General features: G+C 54.3%; 3 protein-coding genes across 15 annotated transcripts in view; 2 read left to right on the top strand and 1 right to left on the bottom strand.

Moving 5' to 3' along the window:
- Positions 1-5,443, top strand: part of DNM2 (dynamin 2) — a 91,609-nt gene extending 86,166 nt beyond the window's left edge. For 5 of the 11 annotated variants that reach the window (XM_057539682.1, XM_057539679.1, XM_057539687.1 and 2 more), the window contains 3 exons: positions 1,833-2,065; positions 3,131-3,385; positions 3,968-4,885. In XM_057539682.1, the coding sequence (XP_057395665.1) occupies positions 1,833-2,065; positions 3,131-3,385; positions 3,968-4,037 (558 nt within the window). In that variant the 3' untranslated portion in view covers positions 4,038-4,885. Of the gene's footprint in view, positions 1-1,832; positions 2,066-3,130; positions 3,386-3,967; positions 4,886-5,315 lie in introns of those variants that run through there. The other 6 variants (XM_057539688.1, XM_057539685.1, XM_057539684.1 and 3 more) reach the window with 2 other exon arrangements.
- An 8-nt stretch (positions 5,444-5,451) lies between these two features.
- Positions 5,452-8,619, bottom strand: TMED1 (transmembrane p24 trafficking protein 1). Its single transcript, XM_007168964.2, has 4 exons — positions 8,315-8,619; positions 7,521-7,618; positions 7,197-7,380; positions 5,452-6,445 (listed from the first exon to the last, which is right to left on the bottom strand). The coding sequence occupies exons 1-4, from the start codon at positions 8,495-8,497 to the stop codon at positions 6,227-6,229; spliced, it is 684 nt and encodes a 227-aa protein (XP_007169026.1). The 5' UTR covers positions 8,498-8,619; the 3' UTR covers positions 5,452-6,226.
- Positions 8,620-8,901: 282 nt separating this feature from the next.
- C2H19orf38 (chromosome 2 C19orf38 homolog) lies at positions 8,902-25,558 on the top strand. 3 transcript variants are annotated; one of them, XM_057539435.1, is made up of 8 exons: positions 8,902-9,013; positions 15,378-15,478; positions 16,539-16,847; positions 18,845-18,937; positions 19,943-19,970; positions 20,708-20,751; positions 21,975-22,009; positions 24,990-25,558. In XM_057539435.1, the coding sequence occupies exons 2-8, from the start codon at positions 15,448-15,450 to the stop codon at positions 25,134-25,136; spliced, it is 687 nt and encodes a 228-aa protein (XP_057395418.1). In that variant the 5' UTR covers positions 8,902-9,013; positions 15,378-15,447; the 3' UTR covers positions 25,137-25,558. The 3 variants fall into 3 exon arrangements, with proteins under 3 accessions (XP_057395418.1, XP_007169022.1, XP_057395422.1); XM_007168960.2 differs by lacking the exon at positions 8,902-9,013 and adding an exon at positions 12,310-12,349; XM_057539439.1 differs by lacking the exon at positions 8,902-9,013 and adding an exon at positions 14,523-14,707.
- Positions 25,559-26,383: the final 825 nt, after the last annotated feature.

Below are 26,383 nucleotides of genomic sequence, written 5' to 3'. Positions count from 1 at the left end.
CAGACCAGGGCTCGAACCCGTGTCCCCCGCACTAGCAGGCAGACTCCCAACCACTGCGCCACCAGGGAAGCCCCGATGATGGCCATTCTGACTGGTGTGAGGTATACTTCAATGTAGTCTTAATTTACACTTCTCTTATAATTAGTGATCAACATCCATTCTTTTTTTTTTAATTAATTTATTTAATTTATTTATTTTTGGCTGCGTTGGGTCTTTGTTGCTGCGTGTGGGCTTTCTCTAGTTGCGGCGAGCGGGGACTACTCTTCGTTGCGGTGCGTGTGCTTCTTATTGCGGTGGCTTCTCTTGTTGCGGAGCATGGGCTCCAGGCACGCAGGCTTCAGTAGTTGTGGCTTGCAGGCTCAGTAGTCGTGGCGCACGGGCTTAGTTGCTCCGCGGCATGTGGGATTTTCCTGGACCAGGGCTTGAACCCATGTCCCCTGCATTGGCAGGCGGATTCTTAACCACTGCGCCACCAGGGAAGTCCCCAACATCCATTCTTAAAAGGACAATTGTAGAAGGAGACTTCTCTTATGAGATCTCACACATCCATTGAATTGGTATTTCAGTCTCAAAACCACTCTTGCCCTTAATGGGGAAGCTCTGGAAGCATCCCCTCCAAAATCAAGAACAAGTTGGCCATTTCCACTTTCATATAATCTTCTTGTAGGGTGACTAGGCAATGCAGTTAGACAAGAAAATTTATTTATTTACTTACTTACTTACTTACTTATTTATTTATTTATTTATTTATGGCTGCGTTGGGTCTTGGTTGCGGTGCATGGGCTTCTCATTGCAGTGGCTTCTCTTTGTTGCAGAGCATGGGCTCTAGGCGCATGGGCTTCAGTAGCTGTGGCACGCGGTCTCAGTAGTTGTGGCTCGCGGGCTCTAGAGCACAGGCTCAGTAGTTGTGGCGCAGGAGCCTAGTTGTTCTGCGGCATGTGGGATCTTCCCGGACCAGGGATCAAACCCATGTCCCCTGCATTGGCAGGCGGATTCTTAACCACTGCGCCACCAGGGAAGTCCCAAGAAAAATAATTTAAAGGTGTGAACATCAAAAAGGATAGGAAAAACTATTCGTATGTAAACATGAACATGTATACTTAGAAATCCCAAGAAAAGTAACTGAGGGACTTCCCTGGTGGCACAGTGGTTAAGAATCCGCCTGCCAACGCAGGGGACGTTGGTTCGAGCCTTGGTCCGGGAAGATCCCACATGCCGCGGAGCAACTAAGCCCGTGCACCACAACTTCTGAGCCTGCGCTCTAGAGCCCGTGAGCCACAACTACTAGAGCCCGTGCTCCATTAGAGAAGCCATCGCAATGAGAAGCCCGCGCACCTCAACAAGGCGTAGCCCCTGCTCGCCGCAACTAGAGAAAAGCCCATGTACAGCGACGAAGACCCAGTGCAGCCAAAGAAAAAGATATAATGGGAGAAAAGATAGCAATAAAAGAGATAAGATTCAGGAATTCCCTGGCATTCTAGTGGTTAGGACTCCGTGTTTTCACTGCCAAGGACCCGGGTTCAATACCTGGTCAGGGGACCAAGATCCCACAAGCCATGTGGAAGGAAAAAAAAAAAGATAAGATTCTAGGAATAAGTTTCCCAAGAATCTGATGAAATGGGTTGGAAGAACACTTGCAAGCACCCCTGAGGGACTCGGGAGACAACTGAGTGGAAAGCTCACCTCCTTGTAAGTATCTCCCATGTTCTGCAGTCAGGCGAAAGACGAAGCCCCGCCCAGCACGCTGGAGGCTCTTCTGGCCATTCGCAAGGCTGGCTGAGTTCTTGGCTGGTGTGGTGGGAAGCCCTGACCTCTCCAACCCTTGCCCTCAGACGAAGGCCTTCATCCACCATGAGCTGCTGGCCTACCTGTACTCATCGGCGGACCAGAGCAGCCTCATGGAGGAGTCGGCTGACCAGGCCCAGCGGCGGGACGACATGCTGCGCATGTACCACGCGCTCAAGGAGGCGCTCAGCATCATCGGGGACATCAGCACCAGCACGGTGTCCACGCCCGTGCCCCCGCCCGTTGATGACACCTGGCTCCAGAGCACCAGCAGCCACAGGTCTGCGAGGCCTGGTCGCCTGCAGGCTGCAGGGGCTGCTGCCTGCGGGATCCCAGCTCCACCCCCTGCCACGCCCCCATGTGTCCATCAGGGCACAACCCATGGGTGGGCGGGGTGCAGGGGCCCCCGACCACGGATGGCTCAGCACCCAGGGCTAGCCACAGTGTGGGACTGCCTCCCCGCCTAGGCCTGAAGGGACTGGAGACGGAGGGTTAAAGGCCCGCCTGTCTCCTGGTGCCTTCCATTGGTTAAGCCCCAAACAGAAGCCAGAGAGGGCAAGGGGCCTGGGCAACCCCGGCCATAGGGGAGAGCCTCCTGGGGCACAGAGCATAGCTGAGAATGGCGGGCGGGGGGGAACTGGAGGGACACGTGGAGGGTGTAACCAGCATCCCCCGCCCTGTCCACCCTGGAGCTGAGACGGAAATACGGCCCTGGCATGGGCAAGTCAGAGCATCGGGCAGGGACACCTAACCAGTGACAGGACAGATAGTGGGAGGAGAGAGGATTGGTCAGGGACGTCGCAGAAGGCGCCAGCCCTACTGAGCCCTCGGGGAGAGGGCACAGCAGCCAGCCTGAGGGGCGTCAAGTGCTTGGCCCCAGAGGGGAGTCTGGGGTCGGGGGGGCAGCTGGGACAGAGGCCTGTGGGCCTTGCAGCCTCTGGAGGCATTTGGACCTGATCTGAAGGGCAGGGCTGGGCTCTGAAAGGATCTTTGGCTACAGAGGGGGGATTGGAGGAGCGGGGGAGGCCCGAGTGGGGCCAGTGAGAGGGGAATGCCCAAGGGAACGAGGCCAGAGGGAAGCAGGAGCCCTTCGCAGCTGAGGACAGGTGCTGCCCCTTGGCTCAGGTCTTGGGGCTGGACGGAGGGGCCCAGCGTATCTGCGCTGCCCTGCGCCCAGGACCGGGCACTCACCTGCATCTGGCTGGGTGGTAGCTGGTGCCAGCCCCCGTGACAGAGGCCACCGTGGCCAGCACCCCGTGCCCCGCCTCGGGCTGCCGCGGCCACACGGATGCGGCCAGTGCTGCCACCCCCCGTCTTCAGCTCACACCCTCTCCTTCCTCCACAGCCCCACTCCGCAGCGCCGGCCTGTGTCCAGCATGCACCCCCCAGGCCGGCCCCCAGCAGTGAGGGGCCCCACCCCGGGGCCCCCCCTGATTCCTGTGCCGGTGGGGGCAGCAGCCTCCTTCTCAGCGCCCCCCATCCCATCCCGGCCCGGACCCCACCCCAGCGTGTTTGCCAACAATGACCCCTTCTCAGCCCCGCCTCAGATCCCATCTCGGCCAGCTCGGATTCCACCCGGCATCCCCCCTGGAGTGCCCAGGTAAGGCCGGACCCCCTCGCCGCCTGCCACCTAGAGCCACTGGCCTGTGCCCTGCAGGGAGCGGAGGAGTCACTGGCATCCCCATTGGGCCGGTGGGGAAACTGAGACCCAGAGAGGCCAAATCACAGAGTGGTGGAGTCAGGGTGACTCCCAGGCCCTCAGGCCTGTCCTCTTCGTGAGCAAATGGGCCCGTCACGTAGCTTGGGTCCCCTCCCACGGGGCCCCTTCTTCCGGTTTTGACCTGTTCCCTTTCTGAGGATACGCACGTCAGTCACTGCCCGCGCCGGCCCTGCCTCTCCCCACCCTGCAGGCCAGGGTCTTTCCTCCCCACTTCTCCTGTGAGTAACCTGAGGTCCAGGGCGGGCGGGGGACTTGCCCAGGGTCACAGAGCAAGGGAGTGATGGCGGGGGTACTGATGTCCAGGCTTGGCACACTCCTTTCCAGCACCCCAGCAGCCTTTAGAGGAGCAGCCGGCTTCGGGCAGCAGCCTGGGGCAGCGGTGGTGGGGCCTGGGTCCTCCTTGCCCTGCTTCCAGCCTCACTGCCCTCTCCCCTTCCCCGTCTGTCTCTATTCTCTTTGCAGCAGAAGACCCCCTGCTGCGCCCAGCCGGCCCACCATTATCCGCCCAGCCGAGCCATCCCTGCTCGACTAGGCTGCGGGCGGCATGTTCTCGGGGGTCCTCGAGCAGGACCCTCGGTGCAGGAGCTTCGGTGGTCCGGGCCCATCCACCGCCACCCCTGGCCCTCCAGTCCCCGCACGGGACCAGGCTCCCTGCAGGCAGCCCCTGACTCTTCCCTAACCCTGGCCCCAGTAAGGGGCTGGCCTGGCCCCCATCCCCAGCTGGACACAGCACTGAATGGAGGGGCCCTGGAGCCCCAGGACGAGGGGAGCCGGGGTGTTGCACTTTGGGGGATGGGGTCTCAGGTAGCAGAGGAGGCAGCTGCGTCCCGAGTGCCATCTTGAATGAGGCGTCCAGGCTGGGGTGGTGGTGCTCACCCAGGGGCTTCTCTGGCCAGGAAAGCCTGAGTAGGCCAGGCCTTCCAGAAACGGCACCGAGGGTGTCCATACCCCCCAGTCCTTGCTGGGGCACAAGGAGTGTGTCTGCTTCTCAGCAGTGGGAGCTCCCAGCGGCGAGCCAGGCCCAGTGGGCCCAGCGCTACCCGCCCGCCCAAGTTGTACATATTCCTTCCTTGGCCGTATTAACCACACGGCCCAGCCTCGGCTGCCGGAGGTGCCTTTCCCAGGTCCGGAACACTCGGCCCGGCCAACCTCGCTCTCTCCTCCCTGGGCCATCTCCTCCTCCTGGGTCCCCAGGGCTCAGGGCTGAGTGGGTGGGGAAGCTTCGGGGGCCTCTGGGCTCCCACTCAGGCCTCCCCCACGGGTCGAGCCCAGGTGGCCTCTCTGTGAGCAGATCTTCTCGCTCGCTCGGTTTGACCACTGTAAGTGCCTGCACTCTGTATCCTATTAATAAACTAAAATAAAGGGAAGACGCTTCTGGTGGCTGCTGTGTGGGCCTTTTGTGTTTTCCTTCAGGCTGAGGACGGGGGCTGCTGGCCTTCCCCCTTCCCCCTCCCACCTGCACCCCAAACGGCACTGCTCTTGGGGAGAGGGTTCACTTCTGGAGGGGAGAGCTTTTACTTTCCTTAACACATCCACACACACACAGGCCTGGCTGTCCCCCCACCTGCACCCCAGACGGCACTGGTAATAGAGGCCAGGACGGGGGCCTGCGGCAGGCGTCGCAGTTACTGAGGGGAGAGGGCCTCCTGGCCCTGCACACCAGACTGTGCCGCAGTCAGGCCCCCTCCCCACCCCCAGTCTCCTGAGGACTTTCCCCAGAGGTCCCCTTCGCCCTCTTGGGGCTACAGGCCTTCCAGCCCAGCCGGGGACACAGTTAAACTTTGCTTTCTGATTTTTCTCTTGTGCCCAGGCGACCACCTCCATCAGCTCCTGCCCGACCTTTCTTCTGAGCTTCGTGGGAGACCCCTCCCGCCTGCCTGGCTGCCCCCTTGGGGGCAGGTCTGTCCCGGCTGGTGTCCCTGTGGCCCAATCACCAGGCTCTGTGATTTTTCTGACCATAATTTATTGACTCTGGTGCCCAGGCCAGACCGCCCTTTGTTCCGTGAGGCTCCTGTGCAGGCTTTGGCTGAGGCCACCCCTCAGCCCTGTCTGGGGCCCCTGCAGGGACAGCGGGAGGGGCGGGTGGTCTTGGAGGCCCCGCTCCTGGAGTTCTGTTACCAGACCTCACACCCAGCCTGCCCCCTTCCTGTCAATAAAGTGACTGTTCTCGCAAGAACACTGCGGCCACGTCTCCTTCCCGGCCCCTAGCACGAGCAGGCCACCCCCAGCAGTAGCACAGGCCTCAGGTGGAGCCACAAGGAGAAGAAGGAAGGCATGGCATCCCACAGCAGCAAGCCCCTTCCTACCGGGACCTGGCTTGGAGGGCCAGTGGGGAAGGGAAGGGGGAGTTTGCTTCCTGGGCCCCGTCTGCACCACGTAGGACTGGTGCAGGCTGGAAGACTCCGGCTAAGGCACGTTACAATAGGGGACAGAGGCAGGGCCAGAAAACCCAAGGGTTGCATTCGAACGCTGCAGTGCCCCCCATACACAATTTCTGGGTGCTAAGCCACCCTTCCTGGAGCGCCCATGTCTGCAAGCCAGCTGGTGTTCCCTACCCGGCCCCTGAAGGGAGGAGATGCAGGGGGGGGCCCACACCTCAGGCCCGAACTGCACAGCCTCCCCTCCCGTAGGAAACTAAGCTGGGGAAGGGACCCCCCCCCAAGTCTCACACGCATGCGCCTTGCTGCTCCTCCTTTTCGCCTGTTCTTCCATGGCAGCGGGCTACGTAGGCACAGGCCGCTTGTCTTGAAAGAAGCGCTTGAGCGTGCAGACTTGCAGCACAGCCACGAGCAGCAACACGGCCACGTTCACGGCCGACCAGAAGTTGACCCGCTCCAGGTTGCCCTCTTGCAGGTTGCGGTCACGTGCCTCAAAGGCCCGCAGCAGAGTCAGCATTTGGATGCTACGCTCAAGCCGGATCCTCATGGTCTCGATGGACTCCTACGGCACAGAGGGAGAAGCAGGTCAAGGTTTTGTCCTGCAGAATGGGGTGAGAGTTCATGTTTGGGGGGAGAGGGGGAGACAGCTGAGAGCACAGACTCAGTGGCCAGGCTGCCTGAGTCTATATCCCTCTGCCACTCAATGGCTGTGTGACCATAAGCAAGTAAATAACCTCTCTGGGCCTCAGTTTCCTCCTCAGAATTAAACCTCAGTGTTGCCATGAGAATTGAATACCTAATTATTTTTTTGGCCATGCCGCATGGCTTGCGGGACCTTGGTTCCCCAACCAGGGATCGAACCCCGGCCCCTGGCAGTGGAAGCTTGGAGTCCTAACCACTGGACTGCCTGGGAAATTCCTGAATGCCTAATTAAGTACAAAGAACATATTAGTGATTAATAAATAGCAGTAGGTGAAGCCAGACTGCTTGGGTTCAAATATTGGCTCTGTCAGTTGCTGGCTGTGTGGCCTTAGAAGAGTTACTTAGCCATTTTGTGCATCAGTTTCCCCAACTGTAAAATGGGGGATAATTAGAGCACACTTCCTATATATAAGGTGGTTATGGAGATTTAATGAGTTATTTGAGCCCTTAGAACAAGGTTTACACCTAGAAATGTTCTACTATTACTAGGTTGGGGGCACCAATATGTAGGAAAGGCAGGGTCAGGCCAAGGCGGACCCCAGTCAAGGTGAGAGGGTAGGGTCCAATGCCAGAGATCTGGGAGGAGTGGCCCCAGCTTGGCCTGGGCGCACCTTGATGTCCTCCATCTTGACATCCAGCATCTCCTCGGGCTCCACAGCCTCTGCCCAACCCTCCACCTCCTCATCATCCTGCAGGCTGTCAAAGATGAGTTCAAAGAACACCAGCTTCTCTGAGATGGTGCTGAAGGAGTTGTCAAAGCACAGCTTGTAATCCCCGGCCTCCGTGGGCTCCACCCTGGGCAGACAGACACACAGACATGACCCTGAGTGGCCGGCCAAACCAGACTTTTCAAGGCAGGCAGGGTGGTAACCCGAGGCCGCTGGTGAGGGGCAGGGCTGTAACTGAACCTGGGCAGCCATCAGGACTTAACTCACGTGTGCACACCGTCTGCCTTGCGGGACTCACTGACCAGCAGCACTCCCTGAGGGCTCTCCAGAGTGAAATCCACGTCCAGCCCAGCACCTCCGATCACCTGAGGGGCAGGTAAGAGCGGGTGGAGGGCTAGGGATAGGCCAAGGGCACCTGCCAGAGAAGGCCAGGGCTCGGCCGACCCGCACAGACCCGTACCGACCACCACCAGGGGCCTACCTGAGCTCTGACACCTACACCTGCAAGCCAGTCCCGCCCCTCTCCCCTGCCTCTGGCCGCGCCCCTTGCCTTGACTCCGCCCCCATTGATTTGATGGCCTCAGGACCGGCTCTTTTATCTGGTCACGCCCCCCCTAGAGACCACGTCCCGGCTTGGCCACACCCCAAATGAGAAGACGGAGCCCAGCCGCCTTCTCTTAGCCCAACCCCCGAGAAATTCTCAGGTTGGCCACGCCCTTTCTTGTACAGCATTCTGGTCTCGCCTCGCAACTCCCGCAATCGACCCAACCCTTTTGGCCACGCCCACTCGCTAGGGTCCTGCCTTCTGAAGGGCTCCCTCGTTCTCCCGATGGCCCCGCCTCCCCGCTGCCCCACAATAGCCCCGCCTTCTGCCATTATTCCCATCCCTTCCGCTCCCACGCGCTGTCCCCGCCCCCTCCGTCTAGCTCTCCCTGGCTCCGCCCCCGCGCTCCTACGCACGGGCTCCTCCTCCTTCCCTCTTCAATGCATGCATTGCTTGCTCTGTATGGCCACGCCCTATCTCCCTGGCTCTGCTCGCTCTACGGCCCGGGACCCTCTACCTGGTACTCAGTCTCAAGGCTTGCGTTGGCCGGCGCGGACTGATAGAAACATTGCTTCCGCCCCGCAGGCAGTAGGAACGTGAACTCGCCGTCCTGGATCGGCGGGGGCCCTGCCCCTCCCACCCCCACTGGCGGCAATAGTAGCCACAGGGCCAAGGCTAAGGCCGCGCCGGCCGCCATCATCCGGGTCACGCTCTGGTCTGCTAATAGGTCGCGGTTCCTTTAAAGAGTTAGCCCTGCCCCCTCTGCTACTCGGCGGGGCTCATTGGCAGCCGCTTCTGCCCGTTGTCCGAAGCCCGCGGAACCAGGAGTGAAGGACCCCCTGAGAGCATAGCTGCCCTAATGAATGCCTGATGCGCCTGAAAACACTCAACTTTCTACAGACGTTTTCTTTGCAAAGCCTCCACTTCTAGTCTCAAACTCTAGTTGGGGGGGGCAAAAGTACAAAAATAAGACACGATGGTACATTCTTCTCAGGCAAAAGTTAAGACAGCTGTAGTGGAGGCGGCCGGGTCCTTCCTGCGGTTTTCCCAGTGTACCCTGCGCGCAATGACGATTGTGCGATCCAGCCTGGGTGTAGCGGATCGGAAATAGAGGCAGGGCATGGCCCTGCACGCGACCCGTAGGGCTCGTCTGAAAAGGCTCAGCTAGGGTGGATGGAGACCCTTTTATGTTAACATGGGGGGCAACTTGTGCCAGGTCTGTGAGTTTGGTCCCAGGTCGGATGCCTAACCGCTCATTCCTTGGCGCCTCAGAACTGTCACTTTGTCAGTTTCCTCGTTTGTGAATTAGAGGTGATGAGAATTGAGATGAGACCTGGCCTATAGTGAGCGCCCGAAATTTCTTGCATATAGTTAGCACGGCGGCTTGGCCCCGCCCTGCACCCCAATGGTCTCAAACTCGAGGGCCAGAAGGTAAACAGTGATTGAATTGGCCTAGGGTAAGAAGAATGACAGCCGAGGTGCTTAGCGTCAGAAGAGAAGAGCGGAGAAGAGAGTGTGGGTTTGGGAGGCAGGTTGCCTAGTTCAAAGCACGCCTCACGCTTTACTTGAGGCATCACTCTGCTGGGCCTCACTTTTCTCATCCATAAAAGGGGTAAGGGGGCTTCCCTGGTGGCTCAGTGGTTAAGACTCGGCGCTCCCAGTGCAGGGGGCCCGGGTTCCATCCCTGGTCAGGGAACTAGATCCCACATGCATGCTGCAACTAAGAGTTCGCGTGCTGCAACTAAGGAGCCCGCCTGCCGCAACTAAGACCTGGCGCAACCAAATAAATATTTAAAGAAAAGGGGGGGGTGATACTAGTCCTACTTCATTGGGCTGTTGTGAAGATTAAGTGAGATGCTTGTTTAGTGCATGACATATCATAGGCCCTCAGTAAATGTTATCCGTTATATTCCAGGTTTATCGCCCTTCCTTGGGCATGCCGCCAATTAACCTCTCCCTCAGTCTGGCTTAGAGGATTTGGAGGCGACCTAAGCAGATAAGCAAAGATGTCGCTGGAGAAATGGACTCTGGTGATTCCATCTAAACATAAGAAAAATGTTCAGATGGAAATTTTGAGTCTTTCAAGACAGGCCTGAGAGAGGTTGGCAGGTGGTGGCAGTTACTCTTCTAATACAGCTGGTGACTGTCAACTGTTTCTGGCGTTTGGAGAGCGTGGGGAAGTAACACTTTGTAATGTTAAAGTTTATGTATGGTCACACTTCGTACTCCTTTTCGTTCCAAGTTTTTCTATCATTCAGACTCACTACTTGGACATTTTGAAGTAGTTGTAGAGAATGAGTGATAACTTATTTTTTTTAAGGATTTTTTTTTAATGAGGTGAATTTCACATTGCATTAGATTAATAATTTTAAGTGAACAACCCAGTGGAGTGACATTTAGTATATTCACAATGTTGTGCAGCCACTACTTCTACACACTTCCAAAACATTTCACCAGCCTAGAAGGAAACCCTGAACCCATTAAGCAATTATTCCTCATTCCCCCCTCACCCCAGCTTCTGGCAACCAATCTTCCTCTATGGAATTGGCAATTCTGGATATTTCATAGAAATGGGATGTGTGACCATTTGTGTCTGGCTTCTTTCACTTAGTGTGTTTTTAATGTTCATCATAATATCAGTATTTAATTCCTTTTTATAGCTGAGTAGTATTCCATTGTGTGGGTATCTGTTGGACACTTGGGTTGTTTCCACCTTTTGGCTGTTGTGAGTAGTGCTGCTAAGAACATGTGTATTTGAGTATCTGCCTTCAGTTCTCTGCAGTGTATTCGTAGGAGTGAAATTGCTGGGTCATATGGTAATTCTATGCTTAACTATTTGAGGAACTGCCGAACTTTCCCACGGTGGCTGCACCATTTTACATTCCCACCAACCATGTACGAGGGTCCCAATTTTTCCACATCCTCATCAACACTTGTTATTTTCTATTTTATTTTTAGTATATCCCTCCTAATGGATGTGAAGTGGTATCTCATAGTGGTTTGTTTGTCTCTTTTTAGGGGGTCAAGCCATTTTATTGAGGGGCATCGGGGGAGGGCCTTAGAGCTGGGAGGAGAGTGATATCTGACATCCTTCTCCCGGCCCTAGGATCTCCTCAGCTTCACAGTCGCTGAAAGCTCATAGTGGTTTTGTTTGTTTTGTTTTTTTTTTTTTTAAAGGATTTTCTTATTTATTTATTTATTTATTTATTTATTTTTGGCTGTGTTGGGTCTTCGGTTCGTGCGAGGGCTTTCTCCAGTTGCGGCAAGCGGGGGCCACTCTTCATCGCGGTGCGGGGACCGCTCTTCATCGCGGTGCGCGGGCCTTTCTCTATCGCGGCCCCTCCCGTCGCGGGGCACAGGCTCCAGACGCGCAGGCTCAGCAATCGTGGCTCACGGGCCCAGCTGCTCCGTGGCATGTGGGATCTTCCCAGACCAGGGCTCGAACCCGTGTCCCCTGCATTAGCAGGCAGATTCTCAACCACTGCGCCACCAGGGAAGCCCCATAGTGGTTTTGTTTTTTGGGGTTTTTTGGCCGTGCCGCACAGCTTGTGGGATCTCAGTTCCCCGACCGGGAATTGAACCCTGGCCACAACAGGGAAAACCCGGAATCCTAACCACTAGGCCACCAGGGAACTCCCGAAAGCTCATAGTGGTTTTGATTTGCATTTTCCTAATGATATTGAGCATCCTTTCATGTGCTCATTGGCCACTCGTATATCTTCTTTGGAAAAATGTTTGTTCAAGTCTTTTGTCCATTTTAAAATTGGGGTGGTGTTGATTCATATAGAGTGAAAAAGGAAGAAAGAAAAACAATGAAAAACCTCTCCCACTCTTTGCCAGTCTCTGCTGGAGCACATCAATACTTCACCTGGGTGTTTATAACTCTGCCTTAGTCTTCTCTTCCTGTTTGCACCAAGCCTAGAAATCAGCCAGAGATGAAAGAGTAGGGTCTTCTTAGGTCTTTTCTGACCATTTGTCCTGCCCTGGGCATGCACATTGCTTTCTAAGTTCCCCAGTGTGTATGGGTGCTTTTGAATGCCTTAATTACCCAAAGAAACTCTCACCCCAGCTCTTCCTCCCAGCTTTTGGTATGTCACTTGTAATCTTGTGCCCCAGAGAACTGTGGGTTCTTCCTTTGCCTTACAGTGTTTTCCAAGAATGTGTTCTGAGTTAAACAGGCAAGCACCTTGAGGCAGTCCTTCAGGTAACCCCCAGACATCTTAGAACAGACACACACAATACTGTGAGAACGAGGGCTGCTCTGCTCCCTTAGAAACTGGGGACCTGGGCTTCCCTGGTGGCGCAGTGGTTGAGAATCTGCCTGCCAATGCAGGGGACACGGGTTCGAGCCCTGGTCCGGGAAGATCCCACATGCTGCGAAGCAACTGGGCCCGTGAGCCACAATTGCTGAGCCTGAGCGTCTGGAGCCTGTGCTCCGCGGCCAGAGAGACCGCGATGGTGAGAGGCCCGCGCACCGCGATGAAGAGTGGCCCCCACTTGCCGCAACTAGATAAAGCCCTCGCACAGAAATGAAGACCCAACACAGCCATAAGTAAATAAATAAATAAATAAATAAAATTAAAAAAAAAAAAAAAAAAAGAAACTGGGGACCAGGGCCCTATACTTCACTTGAAGACACAGGCTGCTGTCTTCAAGTCCTCCACTGTGCTGGGGCAGGAGATGAGGAAGGGCAGGGAAAACACCACAAAAAGCTTTCCTGCCATGATCAAGTTGCCTCTTCTTGATTCAGCATTTCCTTGGTTGGCATAAACATTTAGCTGTTTTCCAGAGTTTGGATAAAGTTGATTCTTACCACTTTTGCTCAATTGGTCGATGTTTTGGTGGAGGTGGAGGCCCATGGAGCTACCAGCTCTGCCATTTTCACTGTTGTCTGGGGTGAATGGGTGATTCTTGTTTCCCTCAATTAAACGAAACCCTCCCCCTCCCCAAGTATTCAACAAAATTTACTGAGTGACACTGTGAATAATACAGACAACGTCCTCGTGGAGCTGTCATCCCAGTGCTGCTCCACTAAATGATTTCAGGTAGTCGGAGGCGCTGAGAAGTGAATGCTAGGTGGGTAGGTGGGGTGGCTCATTTCACCTGGATGGAGTCGGAGAGCTTCCCCAAGAAGGTGGCCTTGAAGCTCAGGTTTGAAATAGAAGGGAGAAGAGGCAAGCAGACAAAAACAGTGCTCTGAGGTCAAAGGCTCTCAAGAGAGTTCAAGAGGCAGAAGGGAGATGAGGGTGGGGTGGGTGAGAGGAGTAGCCAGAGAAGAGATGGGAGCCTTCGGCAGAGGCCACGTCATACAGAGTCCCTCTTCCGTTTGTAATGTTGGCCTAGAATCTTAGCCTGGGGTTCTTATGACCATGGGGAGTTGGCAGACTGGCTGCTGGAGGTCAGGGATCCCCTGAAATTACAACCAAAAGATTACAAGACCATGTGCTGGGCAGTGTTTGTTTGCCCCACCAGAGCTGTTCTCTACCATTCCCTGTACTACTTCGCAGTGGGAGGCAGGGAGCTGATATCTACACACCGGGTCAACTTGGCTTCCTTTTCCTCCTATTTCCAGTTGGGTTCAGCCCTGGTAGGATATCTGAGGGCTGAAGGAAAGGAAGGTCTAGGCATCTATTCCCTGGCTCCTACCCTGTTGGTCTGCATCTTTCCACCAAAGCCTGTAACTCCAGCTCTCTCCAAGTTCCAGAACTGTTTTCTCCCCAGCAACTTCAGGCCTGGCTGCTAACAGTTCCCTGACCCCAGGGAGTCACCATCTGTCATTGCTTTCCCTTCACCCTGCCCATGACTCCTCAGTCCTGTCTCTTAAGGGCATAATCTGTGTGTCAGCTCACCAACACAGGTATGTGTGGCTATTTCTGAATTCAAAATTCCAGGTTACAGGGACTTCCCTGGTGGCGCAGTGGTTAAGAATCCATCTGCCAATGCAGGGGACACGGGTTTGAGCCCTGGTCCAGGAAGATCCCACATGCTGCAGAGCAACTAAGCCTGTGCGCCACAACTACTGAGCCTGCACTCTAGAGCCCACAAGCCACAACTACTGAGCCCACGCTCCACAACTACTGAAGCCTGCGTGCCTAGAGCACGTGCTCCGCAACAAGAGAAGCCACTGCAATGGGAAGCCTGCGCACCACAATGAAGAGTAGCCCCCGCTCACTGCAACTAGAGAAAGCCCATGTGCAGCAACGAAGACCCAACGCAGCGAAAAAAATAAATAATAAATTAAAAAAAAAAGAAGAGCCAAGTAAACACATGGTAACAGGAAGAAAGAACAAAATAATGAAATAGAAAACTGAAAATAGAGAAAAACAACAAAGCCAAAAGTTGGTACTTGGAAAAGATTAATAAAACTGATTAACCCCTAGCAAAGCTAATCAAGAAAAAAAAGAGAAAAAACACAAATTTCTATTATCAGGGATGAAAGAGGAGACATCACTACAAACCCCACAGATATTAAAAGCCTAACAAGGGAATATAAACAGGCTTATAGCAATAAGTTTGATAAGTTAGATGAAATGGACAAGCATGAAAATACAAGCATGCTAGTTGCAATCAAAGAAAACTACAAGGTATTATGGCAGGATTCAGCAAAGGCATTTTTTCTAAGTCCAGAGGAATCTGGAAAGATTTCCTCAAAATGGCATTTAAACTGAGACCTGAAGCAGAAGTGGGATTTGACCAGGTCTATAGAATTGTGTTCCAGGCAGGGATGATGGAACACATGCAAAGGCCCTGAGGTTGAAATGAGCTTTATGTATCCAAAGAAAAAAGTCCACTCTAATGGCCCTCTTTAGTATTTGGCAACTACATGCTTACATCCTTCCTGGGTGTAAACCTCCAGGTGGACCTACCTGCTGGACTTGACCAGAAATGTTTGGAGACCAAAGCAAATCTGGTAAGACAGACCTTTCTGGGCTATCAACAGGAGGCAATTTATGCTGCAAACAATGTCATTTCCTCAGTTCTGGAGCTAGTGTTTCCTTTCACCTGGCTGGTGAAGCTCCTGAGACTTTTCTCCTCTGCGGCCTCACACTGGGAACACTCACACTACACTAGGCATTGCACTTCATGACATGAATTCTTTGGAGCTAGTGTCCACTACTCTTAGCCCCATTCTTCAGAGCAGCAAGCTGAGGCTTCCAAGAAGGACCTTGTCTTGCCTGAGGTCACAGAGGCCAAGCCCTAACCACCATGCCCTACCAACTTCCACCCCACGTTTCAACTTCAGCACTGGTTGGGCCACATTTTGTGACTTGGGCCTGGGTTTCCCAGAAAACCCATGTTCCTCGTGCTTGCTCATGCCCAGGAGTTCTCAGGGGAAAAAAATCAAAAACAAAAAAAACCACGCGCTGGACCATCTCATTCATTTTCCCCCTCCCATCTGCCGAACCTTGGCCCCTAAGGAACAGCGAGGTGCCAGGGTCTGATGTGCGTCCATGGAAGGGGTGGGGAGGGGAGAGAGTCCCTTTCAGTGCCCAAGTGTGTGTGTGTGCAACTTCCTGCCAATGAGGAAACACTCGGCTCAAGTCAGTCCTGGTTCTTCTTTCCTTGCTCTGGCCTCACAGGAGGAGCTGGCAGTGAGCCGTGGGCCGCGCTGGTCTCAGCCAGATTTCCTGGCCAAACGCGGGAGGAGAGATGCCCTGGACCGTCCTGCTCTTTGCAGCCGGTGAGCCTGGTGCCCCTGTGCCACCCCTGCTCCGCTCCCTCCACCTCCCCAACCTTGCCTCTGCTGGGGGGTGGCAGGGAGGGGGTGTGTGTGCAGAAACCAGGTGCTGGAGAAGCTGAGCCCTGACCGATTTTCCCCCAGAGCCTTGGAAATGCCCCAGGAGCATGGATTTCTCTTGTTGGGTCTCATTATCCCCATCCACATCAAGGGTATCAGAAATGCCACCCCACCAGAGACAGCAGTGCCCACGCCCCATGACTCAGCCCTGCTCGGCCTCTGCAGGCTCCTACCTCCAGGGCTGGGGCAACAGGAGGATCTGCTGGGGGGTCAGAGGGTGGGGCGGGGAAGCTAGAGAAGGGAAGGCTTGTGTCGACCTCACCTGAGCCAGGCACTCTGCTCGGCAGCCTGTGAGCGGCTGGGGGGACACTGGTCCCTCCTGCAGGAAGTCGTGCCCCAAAATCATATTCTTCACTACAGCCTGGAAAACAAGATAGAACCCCTCTGCCCTCCCCTTCTCCCCTCGGTCACCCTCCCTCCTGCCACCCAGGCTCCTTGAACACACCACACCCCTTCCAGCCTGTGGCCTTTGCCCCAGCCTGTCCCTCTGCCTGGAATGCTCGCCCCCGGTTCTTCCTGTGCCGTGTCTCCATGGAAGCCCTCTGTGGCTACCCGACCACCCTTGTCCCCCTGAGAAAGTCAACCCCCCGGGGCAGGCATACCTTATCTGTCCGTCTATCTGTCTATCTCGTCCGCTGCTCTGTCCCCAGCACCTAAACAGGGCCTGGCACGTAGTCAATGCTGTCGATCGAAGTAATACGAGTATAATTGCCCTGCTGTGTAACATCCACGGCTGTTATAATAAAATGACTCAAATGCAGCGATCTCTCACCACGTGCTGGGCACTCTGCCCCTTCAACATCACCATAGGGTAGGGATGACTAGCTTCCAGTTGTACATGAAAGCCAAGGCCCAGTTAGGGTGAGCCACTTGCCCGAGGCTGCACAGCCAGGCTGGCCTCTGCTCTAACCACCCAGCCAGCCTCCCCTATCTTGCTTCACAGGCTCCTTGGCTATCCCAGCGCCATCCATCATGCTGGTGCCCCCACATCCCAGCAGCCAGGAGGACCCCATCCACATCTCATGCATGGCCCCCAGGGATTTCCCGGGGGCGAATTTCACACTGTATCAAGGGGAGGAGGTGGTGCAGCTCCTGCAGGCCCCCGCGGACCAGCTCGAGGTCATCTTCAACCTGAGTGGTGGCAGCAGGGAGGTTCCAGGGGGACCATTCTGCTGCCAGTATGGCGTGCTCGGCGAGCACAGGCAGCCTCAACTGTCGAACTTCAGTGAGCCCATGCACGTCTCCTTCCCAGGTAAGGCCCTCCCATCATTCCTCACTGCCCTGGGCTCCATTTTCTCACCGCGGAGCCTTTGTAGGTGCTGTTCCCTCCACCTGGAAGTCATCACAGGACGAGCCACCTCTTCCAACTTGCCAGACTTTCTCACTTTTCCTTGTTTAGTCCTCACAGTCACCCCATGCAATGGGTACAGCCATTCTCCCCATTTTCCAGATAAGGAAACTGAGGCACAAGCGATGAAGAGACTGGCCCAGGTCACCCAGCCAGCAGGTGGCAGAGCGTTAAACCTGGCATGCGTTCACCCTCCCTGAAATCCAGGCATTAAACCTGCATGCTCTCCTGCACCCTCCCTTGAGCACCTGCTGTGTACCAGGCACTGTCCTTGGCACTGCAGGTTCAGCAGTGAATGAAACAAAGTCCCTGATGTCTCACAGTTGACATTCCGAGGGATGGGGACAGACGATAAATAAGGAGTTTGGTAAACATTCAGTCTGCCAACAGGGGACAAGGAAAGTGGCAGGGATGAAATATAGCCTGGTGAAGGGATGAAATATAGCCCTGGCAGTGAAAGCGCCAAGTCCTAACCACTGGACTGCCAGGGAATTCCCAAGGGTGTCATTTTAAATAGAGAGGAGAGTGGCCAAGGAAGGCCTCTCTGAGGAGGAAACGTTTGAGCAAAGACCTGAAGGATGAAGAGCCAGCCACGTGAGTGTCGGGGGCAGGAGCGTTCCAGGCAGAGGAAGCAGGCTGTGCAAAGGCCCTGAGGCTGGAGCGTGCCTGGTGTGTTTGAGGGACATCGAGGCGCCCCATGCGGCTGAAGCATAGTGAGCAAGGGGGAAAGTTGGGGGAGATGAGGGCGGGGGGAGGCAACGAGGATTGTGCAGGGTCTTGTGGCTGCAGCAAGGACCCTGGCTTTTCGTCTGAGTGAGACAGAAGCCCTGGGAGGGCTGATGTCTTCCTCTGGTCTTTCCAGGAGATGGGGCTGGGCCTGGGTTCTGGATCAAGGAGCCGGAGGGAAGGAGGCGCCTCTGGGTGGAGCCTCTGCTTCACCATCAGTCAGAACTTTCCTGCTGCAAAGAGAACTTTGTTGCCAGCAGAGGCCCACAGGCTGTGATGACAGAACAGTCTCTGTGTCCTTCCCCGGCCTCAAGTTCCACAATCAAAGGCCCCCTTCTCTCACCTTGGTCCTGTGGTCTCAGAGTGGGGAGGTGACATCCCTCCTGCCCCAGGTGAATGAATGAACAAGGGCTAACACTGAGAACACCAAGTGTGTGCCTCTCCTCCCCTCCTGGCTAGTTCCTGACCTCCACTGGGATCAGGGCATCTCCCGCTGGCTTCCGCCTCTCTCCAGGGAGGGGCAGCCGAATCTTTTGCAGAGACATTAACTGGAGCTGGGGCTTCATGCTTTTGTGGCTGACCTCTACGTGGACCTCAGAGTCCACCATGTGACTGGGAGTGGATGTTGTCTGACCCCCTATTACCCAGCCAGCAGGACTCTTCAGGCCACAAGTAACTGAAAACTTGACTCAAATTGGCTTCAATGACAAAAGGGGATTTGTTGGTTCACTGAACAGCACTGACTTCAGGCATGGCTGGATCCAGGTGCTCACCAATGTCAGGAATCATGTGCCACTTCTCAGCTCTGCTTTCTTCTGTGTCTTATTCTCAGGCAGGCCCTCCCTCTCAGGGTGTCAAAATTGTACCTTGGAGCCCCAGGTGTATATCCTACCAGCTTTGTAATGCTGGCCTGAGGAGTAAACCTCTCTTCCCAGTGGTCTAGCCAAAGTCCAGAAATTACTTTCATTGGCTCAGCTTGGGCAACATGCCCCTCCCTGAACCAGTCAGGTTGGCCAGGAGGAGGGAATATGCTAATTGGCCAGAAACAGGTTTGCTAGATCCCCAGGGTCTAGCAACATCCAAAACAAATGGAGGGATGACAGGAGTCCCACCTTCTCCCTGCAACCCCACAGTTCCATGACCTGCCTAATCTCTGTTTTCCCATCTTCCTCTAGCGCCCACCTGGATCCTGGCACTCTCCTTGAGCCTGGCTGGATCCTTCCTCCTCCTCGCTGGGCTGGTGACCATTGCCTTGGTCATCAGGAAAGGTAACGGCAGGCAGAGAAAGCATGGCCCACCGGAACTTGTATATGCACTCCCGCTCACACCCATTTTTAGGAGCACGGTTGGGAGTCCTTACTACAGAGGTTTAGCAGTGAAGAACCCTCCAGAATTTCGATGATGGTGGTGGGCAGGGGCAATTTATATATGTATATACACACGTATATATGTGTGTGTGTGTGTGTATATATATATATATATATATATATATATATATATATAAATTGTTGTAAAATATACATGACATAAAATTTACCTTTTTAACCCTTTTTAAAAAATTATTATTTTTTAATTTTTTTGGCCACGCTGCGCAGCTCGTGGGATCTTAGTTCCCCGACCAGGGATCAAACCCAGGCCCTTGGCAGTGAAAGTGGATCGCCTGGGAATTCCTTATTTTTTTTTTTTAATTATTTAAAAATTTTTAAATTTTAAATTTTTTTCATTTTAACCCTTTTTAAGTGTCCAGTTCAGCAGCATTAAGTATATTCACTTTGTTGTACAACCATCACCACCATCCATCTCCAGAACTCTTTCATCTTCCCAAACTGTAACTGTCCCCTTTAAACACCGACTCCCCATTCCCCATTCCCACAGCCCCTGGCACCACTGAACTCAGTCTTTAAAAAAAAAATAAAGCGGGAATCCCCTGGTGGTCCAGTGGTCTGGACTCAGTGCTTTCACTGCAGGGGGCACGGGTTCGATCACTACTCGGGGAACTAAGACCCCGCAAGCCACGTGGTGTGGACTAAAAAAAAAAAAACCCAACAATTTTACATGCTCGTACCTTGTTTGAAGTTTTTACCAATATACATTGATCATGAAATTGGGGGGAAAGAAGTGTCTTCAGTAGCTCCCCTGTTGAGTGGGAAATTTGCCAGTGAAGAAGGAAAGGCTGGGCTACAAATGTATGTGGGTCTTTTGGTTTCTCGGCTTTTTGCAACCAGGATGCAACCAGGACCAAAATCTAACAAACACTTTTTTTTCTCTCCCAGTTAAAGTAAAAAACTTGCAGAAGAAACGGTGAGACCATCCCTGGAGACCCTCAGAGGGTGGTTTTGGGGAAAGAAAACCGAGTCCCAAGGCAGGAGTTCCTGATGGCCATTAAAGACTCTGATAGCTGGCTGGGTTCTAGGGGAAGAAGGGTCCTTCCAGGGCTCCACCCCAAACAGCGTCTTCTGGTGGGAGGCTGGCTTAATAGAAACAGGTGCTATTCAGGAAGCGCCTACAGTGTGCCCAGCATTGTGCTGCGGGACTCTGGACCCTGAGCTCACGTGATCCTCGTGGCAGCGCTGGAAGCAGGCACTAGGAATGGCCCCATTTTACAGATGAGGAGGCTGAGGCTTCCTCGCATCCCTTTACGGCCAGTTGCCAAAATTTGCTAAGTAATCATTCTAGAAATCCACAATTGTGAGAGAGGCGAGTGGTGCCCCCTGGGGTTGTGCAGTGCCCAACTTGTAGCCTGTAGACGGTGGCCCTGGTTCCTGGGCATCAGAATCTACTGGCTCCAACCTCGGTTTCTCCCCTCTGAGAGAGGGGTGGACACCGTGCTGCCTAGTGGCAGAGAACTAGCAGTAGCCCCCGTGATGGAATCCTGACTTCACCTGGCTGTGGGGCTCCTGCGAGAGAATTTCCATCTGAGGGGATTCAGGGAGGATGCGGAGGTGGGGTGGGGAGGAAGGGCCAAGTTTGACCAGGGCTACCCAGAACGAGCCTCCTACCTGAGACAAGTCATCACTTTCTCCTGAAACCCTCTGCAGGGAGCGAGAATCCTGCTGGGCCCAGGTTGACTTCGCCACCACAGGTCTGTGCCTCCCCGTTCCTGCCCCTCACCGGGGCAGGGTCACTGCCTCAAAATGCCATTGGGTCTCACTACTCACTACTGAACCCCTTCTACAGCTGCTCACTTCCCTTAGAGTTGAGAACACACGCTCCCCTCTTTCTCCCCCATCCCCTGCCATTTCCCGACCAGGTTCACCTTTTTTTTTTGTGTGTGTGTGTGTGAACAGCTTTCACCTCTTACCTCTCCTTGCCCCATCCTCATGCCTTTCACTCATTCTGCCCTCTAGAATACTTTTCCTCCCTGTGGTCTCAGTCTAAAGGTCGCCTCCTTCAGGAAGCCTTCCCTGACTTCCTAGGCAGGATCTACTCTTTCTACTTACATGCCCCCAGCGCCCTGTCGTTCCTCTTAGCCCTCAGTAGAAACACAATTAAGTAATCATTGCACGCTTGGGTGTGTGACGCTCGCCTCCACCACTGGACCATCAGCTCCAAGGGGGTGGGGAACTGCATCTGTCTTGTCCACCATCAGGGCACCCGGCTTTCACAGTGCCTGGCACCGTCCTTAAATGGAGCCCCACTTGCGGTCCAGAATGTGCTGTTCTGCTGGCTTCCACTGGGGGTGGGGAGAGGGAGACAGCCTGTGAAGTGCGATGCCCAGGAAGGGGCTCCAAGCAGAGAAAACTCCATTCTCTGTACTTCTTTCGCTGTCTCACGTATTTATTGAGCACCCCGAGTATGTGCTGAGGTCTGGGGGCTCCCAGGATAACCAAGACAGAGGCGGTTTCTGTCCACAAGCCCATACTCCAGTGGGGAAACAGCCCATGCCGGGCCGGACCCTGTCTGGGCTAGGAGGGTCGTCCCTACAGGAAGTGGTGTTGAATCAGAGACCTATAGGGGGGAGCAGGGAGTAGCTGGGTGAAGAGCGGGCAACCCAGGGTGGGGGAGGAGCTGAGAGGTGTTCTGGAAAGTGGGAGTGGAGACGAGGCACCATTCTCCCGGAGGGCAGCCAGAGGTCCCTGAGGGAGGGTTCTGAGCAGCAGAGGGACACAGTTCAATTTGTAGCTGTGTGCAGTTCACCCTGTAGAATGGGCTGGAAGGGGGCAAAGAGGATGAGGGGTGATGGACCTTACGCCCTTCCTCATGGTTGGCTTGGGGCCTGTGGGCTTGTGGGGAGGGCCTGGGGAGGGCAGTGAGCAGGAAATCTGAACCGGCCCCCATCCTGGTCTTCTTCTCTTTCTGTTGCAGACATGTCCTTCGATAACTCCCTGTTTACCATCTCCGTAAGTCGTCCTGTTTCTTGGTCCCGATTTTCTGCTGACTGTCCTGACCATGGGAAGTTTGGGGCTACCACCAGGCTGGGTTGACCTGTTTGTCCCTGAGCTTCTGGGGTCTGGGAAAAGCCCAGAATCACTGAGCAGGGATTGTTTGTGAGCCAAGAGTTGGCACTGGAAAATTCCAGGGGATTGGAGGTAGGCACGTTGTCCAGGCCTTCGTGGGGTAGTGGGCAGGCCCCTGGTTGTCAGCACTGCCTTTGCACTCAGAATGGTGACAAGGGACTCAGGGTAACCTGGTGGCTTCTTTGGGGTCATGGAGCCTTGTGACAATCTGGTGCACACTGTGGTTCGCTCCTGGTATAAAGAAAAGCCTACTTTTGTGTTCAGTTTCAGGAACTTCAGCTTAGCTGTCCCAGACATGCGTCTCCCTTTCAAGGGGGAGGGTCTCAACCCCCATTCCCACCCCCAATCCCCACCCCCTGCTTAGCAAGGGGTGTTGCTCCCCCAGATCACACAGTGTCCTGGCTGGGATTTGAACCCAGGTCTATGGGACTCCTCTACACAGCTGCATCTTGTGATGGCCTTGGGGTACTTATTATTATTATTAGTTTACTAAATTAGAGATATCTGACCCCTGGACAGATGGATCAAGAAAATGTCCAGCTAGGGGAATTCCCTGGTGGTCCAGTGGTTGGGACTCCACACTTCCACTGCAGGGGGCCCGGGTTTGATCCCTGGTGGGAAAAACTAAGATCCCACATGCTGTGCGGCATGGCCTGGCCAAAAAAAGAAAAAAGAAAAAAGAAAAGAAAATGTCCAGCTAGCTCTTCTCCATGCAGAGAGGGGTACAGGTCTGGGGTGCAGGTGGTCCCCCTTGAGGCGGCCTCAGAAGTTCCATTTGTGTAAGTGGACGCTTTGGGACTTCAGTCAGGGAGCCTGGGGTGGAGTCAGTCTGCTTGGGGCACCATGGTGGGGAGCGGGGTGGGGGGAGGACTGGATGGGTTCAACATAGCCTTCCTGGGCATCTGGACAAGAACAAGATGAGGCCCTTCATCCCTCAGAGCTTCTTAATTCTACAGGGGGAGACAGACAATGCCACGTGGGGTAGGAGTGACCAGGAAGCTCACTTAGATGGGAGATCCGGGAGGTCTCTGAGATTAGCGACAAGCAGGAGGTAGCTGCGGAGGACTGATCCAGGCTCAGGACACGTTCTTGGCACGGCCCAGTAGGGGTGCAGCGGAGTGAGGAGTAGAGAGGGGAGCCGCGCGGAACTTTGACTTTGACTTTGACCCCAAGTGAAGGGTGAGCCATGAAAAGTTCAGAGCAGAGGTGGGACTTGACCTGATCTATGTGCTCACGGGCGCCCTCTGGCGGCTGCGGGTAGGATAGACTGTGGGGACCGTGGACGGACGGGAGCTGGGGGACCCGGCAATGGTTCAGGCGGCAGACGTGGCGGGTAGTTTGGTCCAGTGTGTTGGCAGCGGAGGTGGAAGAAGCGAACAGATGCAGGTCAGGTAGATTCAGGGGATGGGAAACACGGCACTGATTTTGGAGTGGATGAGTGGGCCGAGGGAGAAGGAGGCGTGGCGGAGTTCTGGAGAGACAGGAGACAGGTCACCTCACCCGGTGCTGCCACAGAGCAGATGGAGACTGGTCCCCAGTCACTGGTATACAGATGGTGGGAAGGAAGGGGCTTGGCACCGGCCTGTCCAGCCCTCTGAGATCTCAGCTCAGGGAACAAATCCTGAGCTGTTAAGAAAAGCCTGGCAGGCGGGGCAAGTTCTGAAACCTTCTGTGAGAAGTCACACCGCTCAAGGCACTAGCCTGGTGATTACTGCCTCCCCCGCACCCCCGCCCTTTTTTTTTTTATAAGGCATTTAAAATGAAACGGTGGAAAACATAGAAAAGGAAGGAGAAAAATAACTTATTTCTCAGTATCTTAGTCCTGGTGACTTTAAAGATATATTTTTTTAGTTAAAAAAATTTTTGACTATGAAATACATCCAAATGTACAAATTATATACATAGTAAAATTCTCTTCTCTTTCTTAATCCCTCTCCACCCCTGGTCTCCCCCTCTGCACACAGACGTACAGGTAAATCACCATTAGGAGCTTCCTGCACATACAAGCAAAGGCAAAAATAGCAAGTCTATATCCTCACTCTTTTTAACACAAATGACAGCATGCTAACCACACTGTTATGCATGATGCTTCTTTTCCTTAACAGTAAATTCTAGTGATCTTTGCTAGTTTTAAAAAAAAAATCATTGTAAAATATACATAAAATTTACCATTTTAGTCATTTTTCAGTGTACAGTTCTGTGGCATTAAGTGTATTCATATTGTTGTACAACCATCACCACCATCATCCCCAGAACTTTATCTTGCAAAACAAATCCTGTCCTGGGACTTCCCTGGCAGTCCAGTGGTTAAGACTCAGAACTTTCACTGCAGTGGCCTGGGTTCAATCCCTGGTTGGGGAACTAAGATTCCACAAGCCGCACGGTGTGGCCAGAAAAAAAAAAACTCTGTCCCTATTAAACACCAACTCCCTGTTTCACCCCCACTGCAGGTCCTGGCACCCACCATTCTACTTTCTGTCGCTTTGATGGATTTGCCTATTCTGGATTTTACACAGAAATTATGCCATACAGTGTTCATATTTATGAGTCGTAGCCACCTCGGGGTGGGGGTGTTGGCATTCTCCCCCATTGTACAAAAGTGCACAAAGGAAATTGAGGCACAAAGGGGGCGATCACACCCCTAGGAAGAGGGGGAGCTGTTATTCGATCCCAGGCTGTCTGGTTCCCTATTCAGCAGAGAGGAAGGCAGGACAGACAGCAGGATCAGGGCGCTGAAGCTGTGTGTGTGTGGGGTGAGGTGAGACCCGATGGACTGGGGGAGTCTCGGGTTCAGAACATGGGGCAACCCGAGATCCTGAAACCCCAAATCACCCGGTTCTCTATTTTTCCTCCACGGACAAAGAAAATGACTTCAGAAGAAGACGCAGCCACCCACGATGCTCCCTCAGGCTCTGCTGTGACACCTGGCAACTCTGGGACCCGGAAGAGGCCCACCTCCACGTCATCCTCACCCGAGCCCCCAGAATTCAGCACATTCCGGGCCTGCTAGGGGAGCCCTTCCCTCTATCTGCGTGCCCTCCGTTCAGCCCTCCCCCTTGCGCTGGCTGGGCTTTGTAGGGTCTCAGTTCCCTCCAGCTACTTTGGGGACTACTGGCTGCTGCTTCCTTAGGGCAGTGAACAGAGGAAATGAAGGGGACCCCCTGGCCTTGGGACCTTCCTCGCAGAGGAGCAGGAGTGGGAGAGGGGATGCAAGCATCAGCCTGGAGGCTGGACAGAAAGCAGGAAGCCTCTCTGGATTGTCAGCTTTTCAGACCACCACGGAAGGAGCTGTTAGGATCCCTCAGCTGGGCCATTATGAAGTTTGAGCTCTCCACACACCCCTCCGCTTTCCTTCGTCCCATGCCACACCTGACTTGGGTTTTTGGAGCATAGGGTACCTGGGGGTTATATTCTATGTGCCCTGCTGGCATGCCTAAGTTATTAATTATAATGTTTGGAGCTGTTCCCAAGGCCTCTATGGAGTGTAATCCTTCAAGCCCAGGCCCTCTGGGGTCCAATCACTGATTGCAGGGTGGTGGGGAGGGGGCAGTACCCCTCAACTGCATGCAGTCAGGGTGGTGTATGGGGAGGCCCATGGGGGTGTAGGGAGGGGGGCAGTGCCATGTGGGGTCTCTGCTAAAGTCCTTGCGTTGGTGAGTACAGGAGGTGGAATGATGGAATGCTTGAGGAGAATGAGTAGTAAATGAGCAGATCCAGGGACTTCCCCGCCGGACTAGTGGTTAAGACTCCTCCTTCCCAATGCAGGGGGCACGTGTTAGATCCCTGGTCGAGGAACTAAGATCCCGCATGCGGCACGGTGGGGCCTTAAAAAAAAAAAAAAAAAGCAGGTCCCGGGAAGAGTGGCAGCTGGAGATGGTGGGCGGCCGCAAGCACCTTTGGAAGCCACCAAAGAGGAGAACGGGGCCCTGGCGCAGTGGAGGGGGGACTTGGAGGGAAGATGGGTGTGTGTATCCGTGTATGGAAAGGGGCACTAGGCCCTGATCTGCTGGATTCACTGATCAGCCATCATTGCGGGAAGGGAGAGTGAGTTGGGGTGGGGGGGAAGGGGCTAAAATAGAGGTCCAAGAATTTTTTTGTGGGGGCGAAGACAGCGAAGGGCCAAGGATGGAGGAGGAGGGCACTGGGGGAAGCGGCTGGAGATGATGGGGAAGAGAGAAGGAGAGGTTGAGTGCTCGGAGAGGGGGCACAGGTGGTGTGCAGAGGCCAAGTCCATGCTCAAACTGCTTTTCCACCGGG

This window comes from Balaenoptera acutorostrata, chromosome 2, assembly GCF_949987535.1.
Source record: "Balaenoptera acutorostrata chromosome 2, mBalAcu1.1, whole genome shotgun sequence".
NCBI lineage: Eukaryota > Metazoa > Chordata > Mammalia > Artiodactyla > Balaenopteridae > Balaenoptera > Balaenoptera acutorostrata.
The sequence above is the reverse complement of the archived record's forward strand: the minus strand, read 5'-3'. Positions and strand labels throughout refer to the sequence as shown.